Source organism: Podarcis muralis, chromosome 18 (assembly GCF_964188315.1).
Source record: "Podarcis muralis chromosome 18, rPodMur119.hap1.1, whole genome shotgun sequence".
NCBI classification, from domain to species: domain Eukaryota; kingdom Metazoa; phylum Chordata; class Lepidosauria; order Squamata; family Lacertidae; genus Podarcis; species Podarcis muralis.
Genome location: NC_135672.1, coordinates 6,914,312 through 6,924,391, shown reverse-complemented (window position 1 = coordinate 6,924,391; position 10,080 = coordinate 6,914,312). Strand labels below are relative to the sequence as shown.

At 46.2% G+C, this 10,080-nt stretch overlaps 1 protein-coding gene across 1 annotated transcript; it reads right to left on the bottom strand.

The window, feature by feature from the left end:
* Positions 1 to 2,369: 2,369 nt before the first annotated feature.
* On the bottom strand, positions 2,370 to 7,708 carry TICAM1 (TIR domain containing adaptor molecule 1). The gene is made up of 2 exons (XM_077921837.1): positions 7,518 to 7,708; positions 2,370 to 5,591 (listed from the first exon to the last, which is right to left on the bottom strand). Exon 2 carries the CDS (start codon positions 5,449 to 5,451, stop codon positions 3,337 to 3,339), a length of 2,115 nt encoding a protein of 704 aa, XP_077777963.1. The 5' UTR covers positions 5,452 to 5,591; positions 7,518 to 7,708; the 3' UTR covers positions 2,370 to 3,336.
* Between the last annotated feature and the right edge of the window lie 2,372 nt (positions 7,709 to 10,080).

Below are 10,080 nucleotides of genomic sequence, written 5' to 3'. Positions count from 1 at the left end.
GTAAGTTAAAGCATTTATGGACAATGTAATTATTACTTCAGAAAATCCAGAAGAAAGTATACAAGAAGCCCTAAAGAAATTGACTGAGTACGGAGGAGTATCGGGCTTCAAGTTAAATAAAGAAAAATCTAAATTATTAACGAAAAATATGGGGGTAAAAGAACAGGAAGAATTGGAAAGGGTAACTGGCCTTAAAATCACCACGAAAGCTAAGTATTTGGGGATCTGGATTACAAATAAAAATACCAATTTGTACAAGGATAATTATGTGAAGAAGTGGAAGGAAATAAAAGGATATTTAAATAAATGGAATAAACTGAACTTGTCTTTATGGGGTAGGATATCCTTGATAAAAATGTCAGTTCTCCCAAAAATGCTCTTTTTCTCCCCAGACGATCCCAATAATTATTGGGACAAAATGTTTTAAAGGCTGGCAAAGGGATCTTTCTAATTTTATTTGGCAGGGTAGGAAGCCAAGAGTTAGGTTCAAAGTATTGATGGAGCCCAGAGAAAGGGGCAGGTTCGCGGTCCCAGACCTCAAGCTGTATTATTTTGAGGCCGCATGCATGATGTGGTTGAAAGATTGGATGTTACTGACAGATACGAAAATTCTAGACCTGGAGGACTGGGACAAAGTTTTCAGGTGGCATGGCTACCTGGGTCACGATAAAATATAAGCACATAGAGGCTTCACTAATCATTTGGTGAGAAAGGCCCTATTCGAAGTTTGGGAAAGAAATAAAACAATAGTAACAGCTAGAGTGGTACCTATTCTATTCTGCTCTGGTCAGACCTCACCTGGAGTACTGTGTCCAGTTCTGGGCACCACAGTTCAAGAAGGACACTGACAAACTGGAATCAGAGGAGGGCAACCAAAATGGTCAAAGGCCTGAAAACGATGCCTTATGAGGAACGGCTAAAGGAGCTGGGCATGTTTAGCCTGGAGAAGAGGAGGTTAAGGGGTGATATGATAGCCATGTTCAAATATATAAAAGGATGTCACATAGAGGAGGGAGAAAGATTGTTTTCTGCTGCTCCAGAGAAGCGGACACGGAGCAATGGATCCAAACTACAAGAAAGAAGATTCCACCTCAACATGAGGAAGAACTTCCTGACAGTAAGAGCTGTTCGACAGTGGAATTTGCTGCCAAGGAGTGTGGTGGAGTCTCCGTCTTTGGAGGTCTTTAAGCAGAGGCTTGACAACCATATGTCAGGAGTGCTCTGATGGTGTTTCCTGCTTGGCAGGGGGTTGGACTCGATGGCCCTTGTGGTCTATTCCAACTCTATGATTCTATGATTCTATTTATCTACTTACACTCTGACGTGCTTTCGAACTGCTAGGTTGGCAGGAGCTGGGACCGAGCAACGGGAGCTCACCCCGTCGCGGGGATTTGAACCGCTGACCTTCTGATCGGCAAGTCCTAGGCTCTGTGGTTTAACCCACAGCACCACCCGCGTCCCAAAAATATATAAATTGTTACAAAATGGGAAAATAGAAAAGGAGGGAAAAGGTGACGCTATTAAAAAATGGGAACAAGATCTGGGCCGCTCAACTGAATATAATGAATGGGAAAGACTGTGGACAAAAATTATAAATTTCACAGCATGTTACCGAATAAGAGAGAATTATATGAAAATGCATCATAGGTGGTCCCTGGCACCAGAAAGGCTGGCAAAAATGGATAAAACATATAATAATTAGTGCTGGAGGAAGGAATCTTCTACCATATGTGGTGGACATGCCCCGAAATTGGGAAATTTTGTGGCATGATCCACGAAGAAATAAAGAAAATACTAAGAATATCATATAGTAAAAGGCCAGAGGCATTCCTTTTAGGAATTTTAAACGACGATATTCCAAAAGACAAAACTAATTTTTTCTTATACGCAACGTCTGCAGCAAGAATCCTGGTGGCTAAGTACTAGAAATGGAATCCGTTACCCACTAGGGGAGAGTGGCTATGTAAGCTCTCATAATACTTAGAATTAGCCAAATTGACAGATATAATAAGACAAAAACCAAAAAGTGAAGTGAAAAAGGAATGGGAGTGCCTAAATGAATACCTTAAAAGCCAAGGTTCGAGGACAGAAATCTGGCTGAGTCTGGAATAACCTTGTGATGTGAAAGGATAAGAAAGAGGGATTTATATCTGGATGCTAGGATAGAGATGATCAGGAAAACAGGAAGACACAACGAGAGGTCAAGGAGGTGCTGTGGAATTGGTGGAAGTCAATGTTTGTTTTCCTCTTTAGTGTTTATATTATTAATTTGTAAGATTTGGATTTGTTTTTCATATGCTTGGTTTTGTGTTTTGTGTATTGTTATTTTTCATTTTTTTGTGTGTGTGGAAAATACTTTAAAAAATTACTTCTTTTTTTAAGCTCTTCTGTCAGTTTTACGTGGATCTCTCTGTCCGTTTGTTGTTTTCGATGGGAGTGTTTTTGTGTGGAGCAGCTTCCAGAGAGGAGGCAGGGTGGCCTGAATCAGCAAATCGTGGAAAACAGGGGAAACGGGCAGGAAAATTCCGGGTTAAAATCGCGTCCAAATAGAAGCCAGGGAACAAATTGATTAGGCCAAAAGTGCCCTAAGAAGAAAGCAGCAGAACGAATAGAGACAGAGTGGAATGTGAACAGATTAATTTATTTTCCCCCAACTATTATGGTCTTTAAGGTTGAAGTCCTAAAGAGACCAAAAGCACAGGTAAGAGAATAAACTTAGAGATGAACTATACCCATTCTTGATTGTCAGTTAACTCTCATTTTGCTTTGCTTATATGTACTTAAGCCTAGATTGCTGCGTGTTTTGTTTTCTTGTTTTTGGTAATGTTGAATTCATTCTGTGTTTGTTAAATTGTCTTCTGTCAGTTTTGACATGCTCTGTATTTCATATACAGTTGTACCTTGGAAGTCGAACGGAATCTGTTCCGGAAGTCCGTTCAACTTCCAAAACGTTCAGAAACCAAGGCGCAGCTTCAGATTGGAAGCTCCTGCAGCCAAATAGAAGCCAGGGAACAAATTGATTGAAAAGCGGCATGCAAGTCAACTCAAATCAGGCAACCGGCGAGAAACTGTTCTGAGTTCTGCTCCAAAATGAACTGGATCCTCATTCGGTTCCCCTGAGAGTTACGCGAACTGCTTCTATTTTTCGGACATTTCCGATTCGATTTGACAAACTTCGTTCAACCAAACCAACTCATTCCAGGAGGGCTCCCGTTTCCTGCTGCCCCTCCAGATCTTCTGACGACCATTTTGGGTCGAGGAGGAGCAGAACAGAGTTTCTACATGTGGCTGTGCCCCTGATCACAAGGCCACAAAGAGGTGGAGGCGCTTTGAGCTTCAGCCTCCGGGTCTCTCTCTCCTGTCCAAACCACCTTCTTCCTCTTCTGCCGCCGCACATGCCTTCTCCACCTGCATTTGGTTGTAGTCTCCGATTTGGACCATTTGGGCATTCTGGATTATGAGGTGCGACGGAGGTGCCCCAGACATGAGCCCTGGGGAACCCCGTGAGAACACATATGGATGGGAGAGTTGATCAGGCCCCAGCTGAGCTTGAGGCATTTCAGGGTAGAAAAATGGCTGGTCAGGTGGGGTCTGCAGCCCCAGAAAGCCCCTCTGCAAGGGCATCGGAGCTTGCGAGCTGACCCTGAGGGCCGACAGGCGCTGCCGGGCCTGCTGGTACTCGCTCTGCTGCTCCTGCAAGCGCTCCTGGTTCCGGATCTGCCTTGAGATATTCCACAGGGCCCTCTTCTCCCGGATCACCGCTGGGGAGAACGTTTTCTTGACCCGCCTGGCGAAGACAGGCGAGGTCTCATCCAGCGGCACGATCGCCGCCAGCAGGAAAGGCATCTCTCGCCTCTTCATGGGGCTCTCTTTGGCAATGAAGGGCACCACCGAGTTGGTCTTGCAGAAGCGCTGGAAGGAGTCCATCAAGGCCACGTTTGCCTGGAACGCGCAGAAGCGGCTCTTGAAGTTCTCCGTCAGGAGGAGGAGGGTGAAGGCTGAGTTATCCAGAGCATCCTGGAAGCACCTGAGCTGGCAGTGCCCAGGGACCAGGAAGTCCTCACTGACCGTCGCCCCGCCGGCAACGCCCAGGGCCTCCAGCCGCTCCCTCACCCGGCAGGCGACTGTCTCGTCTTCGGGGGCGTGGACCACAACAAAAGTGAAGAAGGGTTGCTCCTCAGCCGGCAGATCTGTCGAGGGAGGTCCTGATGAATGAGGAGGAGGAGAACCAGAGCTTGAAGAGGACCCAGTCTCCAAGCTCCTCTTCAGGGAAGAGGAATCTTCCACGGTTCTTGGAACAAACAGTGCAGAAGGTTCTAAACCAGGCAGAGGTGTGGATGGCGCTTGTGAGTTCTGGAGTGGACATCCTGCACAACCCTGCGGTTCCGAGGCCACCAGACTTCGGGGTTCCCTGTTTTCTCCATCTTCCAGCGGCTGCGTAATTTTAGGGGGAGGCTGAACCGACAAGCAAGAATGGTTGCCTCCAGGATCACTGGTTTGCCTGGTTTTCTCTTGGCCTTGCACGACGGGCTCCGCTGGTCCCCCAGAGCAAGAACTGGCAGGAGACTCGGCAGTGGCTCCCGCTTCTCCAGGCTGCACCAGGGAGTTGGGGCCACTTCCGCACAGCTTGCTGGGCTGGGGAACGCCATGCTGAACGGAATGGGTGAGGAACGCCAACGTTGGAGACTGGCTGATCTCAAGGTGGCTGAGCAGCGAGGCCGGGCTGCCCGTGGAGCACAGAGGCTGGATTTCGGAGGGAGCCCAGGAACTCAAAACTGGCATGGGCGAGCTCTTTGCTGCTCTGGAGGAAGGCTTCCCCACATCGCGCGTCGGAGCGCTGGAGCTGTTGCTTGCCACCGCAGGCACGAAATCCAGCCCACACTTTTGCTCAGCTTCGCTCAAGAGGCTCTCAAAAGCAGACCTTGGGACATCACTCTCAAGGAAAGCCTTGATGGCGATACGGTAAGCCTCGTCTCTGGCCAGGGGCCCACAGAGCTTTTCCTCTACTAACAACGAATAGATCTGGGCCACAGCCAGCGCCACTCCTGCATCCTGGCTTGAAGGGGCTGGGTCGGCCCTGCTTGCTGCAGCGCTCCGCTGGTGGCTCTTGTAGATGTCTGCCACGGCAGCACAGTTCTCCAAGGCTTCCAGGCTCAGTCTGGCCTCCGTCTCTCTGCCCAGGGTCAAGAGGATCATGGCCTGAAGGAGCCTGCAACTCTTCCCGCCTTGCCGCCTGCAGCTCAGCTTGTGTTTGTACTGGACCAGCCTGTGTCCCGGGATCGCGGCCAAGACCCTGAAGATGCCCTCCATGCTCGGAGGTGCCGTACAGCCCTCTGCCGCCTTGGCGAGTGGTCTGGAGAGGCCAGCGCCCCAGTTGGAAAAGCATCTTGGGGCCTGGAGGGGTGAAAGCGTGGCAGCAGAGGGAGGATCTCCACCATGCCAGCAGGCCATCAGCTTCTTCCCAGTGAGATTTTGTCCACCACCTCTTACTCGTATCTTCACCAAAACGTTCAAGAAAGAGGAGATGTCATCAGCATGCCATCTTTGCCCTCTGGGTTTTTTCGGTTTGGTGTTTTGTCTTCTGTGCAAACCTGCAATGTAAAAGGTGGAGGAAATATTTGGGAACATCTCTGGGTCTTGGCAAGCCTCATTTATGCCCTGGATTAATTGCTTAAAAGGTAAAGGGACCCCTGACCATTAGGTCCAGTCGTGGCCGACTCTGGGGTTGCAGCGCTCATCTCGCTTTACTGGCCGAGGGAGCCAGCGTACAGCTTCCGGGTCATGTGGCCAGCAGGACTAAGCCGCTTCAGGCAAAACCAGAGCAGTGCACGGACACGCTGTTTACCTTTCCGCCGGAGCGGTACCTATTTATCTCCTTGCACTTTGACGTGCTTTCGAACTGCTAGGTTGGCAGGAGCAAGGACCGAACAACGGGAGCTCACCCCGTCATGGGGATTCAAACCGCCAACCTTCTGATCGGCAAGCCCTAGGCTCTGTGGTTTGACCCACAGTGCCACCTGCGTCCCGGATTAATTGCTTAGAAAACAATTAATCAGCGGCTCCCAAACCTTTGGTCCTTACGAACCAACCGAGAATTGGCCTTGTTTTATATGTGCTTCTTGTTCTCGCGCTTTTAACTGCTTTTAACTGCTTTTAACTTATCTTATCTTTCAAATGGCCTTGAGAAGGCTTAGAAGGAAATTAATAAATAAGTTACAATAAATGAATTCATTTTTAAAAAAAACGTTAAGGGGGAAATTAAATTAATGTAGCCTTCCGGATTTTGATCAACTGGGAAGATTAAAACATAAATAACACTCTTTGTGGATGGATTTCAAGGCAGTTCTAAGAATCGGCTTTCTGAATATTGTTTGACCGACTCTGTTTCAAATATCTTTAAGTTAAGCTAATAGTATCCGGAACTGGTCACTGTTATGGGTTCAGGCAGGAAACAGGATATTCAAGTGAGGGGCATATATAAACTTTGATTATTATTATTTTTTACAAGATTTTGCCTGGGATTCTTCATTTAGCTGGAGATACTGGAGGAGGCAGGGGGTGGGTCCCCCCCCCCAAAAAAACAGGCAACACACAGACACTACCCCTGATCTATAGCCCCTCGCCCAATCCAAATGCACTAAGCTGTTTTCAGACCAAGTCAGACCACTGGTCCTTCTAGGCCAGTGCTGACCGCTCTGACCGGCAGCACCTCTTCAAGATCTCGAGCAGAGCCATGCCCCCCCCACCACAAAACCCCTTTTTAGCGTGGGATTGGGAACTTGCCACGTTTGAGACGTCTGCTGCCTTGAGGTCTCACCTTCAAGGTGACTCATATACTGGGAACCCTCAAGGCTCGGTTATGGCCTCGCTCTCTCCTTCCCTCTCGCCGCATGCAGCTCGGCCGATGTTCGCGCCAGACCCAACATTTCCAAATGTGCCCAGATTGGCAACCCTCCGCTAAACTGACAGGCAGGGGCTTGTCAGATTCCCAGAGGAAGGATCGTTTGCAGGCTCGGCTGCTTAACTGCAGCAATTTGCTAAAAACACAATAAGTTTCCAGTCCTCATGGGGTCTGCATAAAAGGCCTGATTTCAAATAGGAGCATCTGAAATGGCCTTATGCTCTGTCGCTGCTGCACCTAGCTCAACCTTTGCTAACTTGGCATATTTGGGACTCGGCACCGATTGGATCCAGGCAGCAGCACTGGGCTTTGGGGGCAGCTGAAGCCCCAGGAATCTCAAGGGTGCCAGTCTGATTCAGCTCAACCTCAGCACTATTGCAAAAAGCCCCAACTCTTTAGGATTCAGCCATTCAGTCCTATTGAAGGTGCCGCCCTTCTGCATTCATCCCAGGTGTCCTGCTGCTGAGAACAAGCCTCTTGTTCCGCCTGTCTGTCTGTCTGTCTCAAGTCGTGGCTCGTTGTGGGGCCTGCCTTGGGAAAGAGGCCAGAATCTTTTAACTCCCCTGGCAGAACAAATAAAATTCCTCCTTGGCAAGAACTACGTAGTTTGACCTACCTGGCACAGAGCTGCAAAAAGCCTGGATTTTCCTTGCAAACTTGGTTCGCAAGCCCCCTTGAAAAGTTTTGGCGCTGGTGGAGGAACTGAGAGGCGGAAGCTAATCTGTCAGACACCCTCCTCCCCGTTTCCTCTCCCTGGTGGGGAGTCAGAGCGCAGGGCTGCCTTTCTTCCTCAAAGCACAACTCTTAACTTTCGGTTTCCAGGGCTAAAGTAGCGCAACGTCTTGCTGAACTTCTGATTGGCTGCTTTGCTGGGTCAGGCGGCCAGTCGCACAAAAACCACACCTGCTCTCTGCATCTTAGGGTTGCAGTCCTCATCACCCTGGGAGCAAAACCCCACTGACCTCAGCTGCAAGAAATTCTGGGTGTTTATATATTTAAATGGAGTGAGGCTTTGTACATGTGATTTGCCGCTGCTGTTCTTCTGGAAAGATGACACGGAGGTCTTGATAGTGTCCCTATCAAGGGAAGTAATGGTACCGCTCTATTCTGCCTTGGTCAGACCCTACCTACCCACAATTTAAGAAAGATGTTGACAAGCTGGAAGATGTGCAGAGGAGGGCAACCAAGATGATCAAGGGTCTGGAAGCCAAGCCTGATGAGGAACGGTTGAAGGAGCTGGGTATGTTTAGCCTGGGAAAGTGGAGGTTGAGAGGAGATATGAAAGCCACCTTCGGAAGACACAAGATTTACCCTCACTGGAAGAGTGGCAGATGAAGGTGATAGACTATATGGAATTGGCAGAAATGACTGGCAGAATCCGAGACCAGGGAGAAGAGTCGGTGGAAGAAGATTGGAAGAAATTTAAAGACTACTTGCAGAAATACTGTAAAATTAATGAATGTTAAAATGATGTTGGATTGAAAATGAGGGGTATTGGTTACAAGATTAATAAGAATATGCAAATACGGATTGACAATGGATGAAAATATATAGTTATAATAGGCTAAGATATAGAGTAAAGATAAATGAAAGAGGGTAAGGATTTGCTGAAATGTTTTTGTAAATGGGAATACAAAAAGGGGAGGTGTGAGGAGGTCAAGGAAATAAGCAAACTGGCCTAAAGATATTGAAAAATGGATTTATTTTTAATTTTTTTCTTTTAGTTATCTGTTTTTTTCTTTTTGCATTTTGTATCTTTTTTCCTTCCTTTTTCCTATGCGTGCTTTTTAGTTTGTTAATTTTTGTTTTAACTTTCTATATTCTGTAAACCTATGTTTTTTTTGTAAAACCTTAATAAATATTCCTTAAAGAAAAAGAACCTAAGAAACCAGAGGCCTTCCTGCTGGGCATGGTAGACCAGAAAGTGTCAAAGAAAGACAGAACTTTGTTTATGTATGCTAGCACAGCAGCAAGAATCCTCATTGCAAAGAACTGGAAGACACAAGATTTACCCACGTTGGAGGAATGGCAGACGCAGTTGATGGACTACATGGAACTAGCTGAAATGACCGGCAGAATCCGAGATTTGGATGAAGAATCAGTTGAGGGGGATTGGAAAAAATTTAAAGACTATTTGCAAAAATATTATAAGTTGTATGAATCTTAAGATAGTGCATGTTATTGGAAATGTTATGCTTTAGCAAATATGATTAAGCAAATGGTAAAATAAGTGACAAATGAGAAAAGAAGATAAAGTGAACCAAACATATTATGTTTATTTTAAAGGTATCAAAATTGAGATACAATATATTGAATACGGAGACATAATAATTGAAAGTTGTAACAAGGTTTGAAATAAGGTAACAAATTGCTGATATTGTTATTACAAAGAACGCAGATCTGGAAGGTGTGGGGAAGTCCAATGGGGATTTACGGAAAGTGGAATGTTTATATATCTATAACCTTATTAAGGTTTTTTCTTTTTCTTTTGTTAAAAAAAAAAATCAAAAAAATTGTTTCTTGTATTTGGTTTCTTCTGTACTATTTGGAATGTACAAAACTATGAAAAGAAACGCAATAAAAATATTTTAAAAAAAAAGAAAAAAAAAAGAAAAAGAAAGCCACCTTCAAAAGGGCTGTCACATGGAAGATGGAGAAAGCTTGTTTTCTCTTGTTCTGGAGGGTAGGACTCGAACCCGTGGCTTCAAGTTACGAGAGAGGAGATTCTGACTAAACATGAGGGAAAGCTTTCTGACAGAAAGAGCCATTTGAAAGTGGAACGGACTCCATCGGGAGGTGGTGGACTCTCCTTCCTTGGAGGTTTTTAAGCAGAGGTTGGGTGGCCATCTGTCATGAATGGTTTAGCTGAGATTCCTGCATTGCAGGGGGTTGGGCTAGATGACCCTCAGGGGTCCCTTCCAGCTCTATGATTCTATTGACTGAAGGCTGCATCAAGACCATTGGAAGTGTGCTGTAACAAATCTCTATTTTTACTATTATTCCTTTAGTAGATTTATATCCCAGCTTTTCCACCCAAAGGAGCCCAGGGAGGCAAATAGGATAATAAAATGAATGTATCTATAATAGTGATGAAAAAGAAATAAAATGGACAGAATAAGAAATATTGTGGAAGGCCGGTATGTATTATAGAAAGAAAAACAAAAGATACAGTCTGAGAG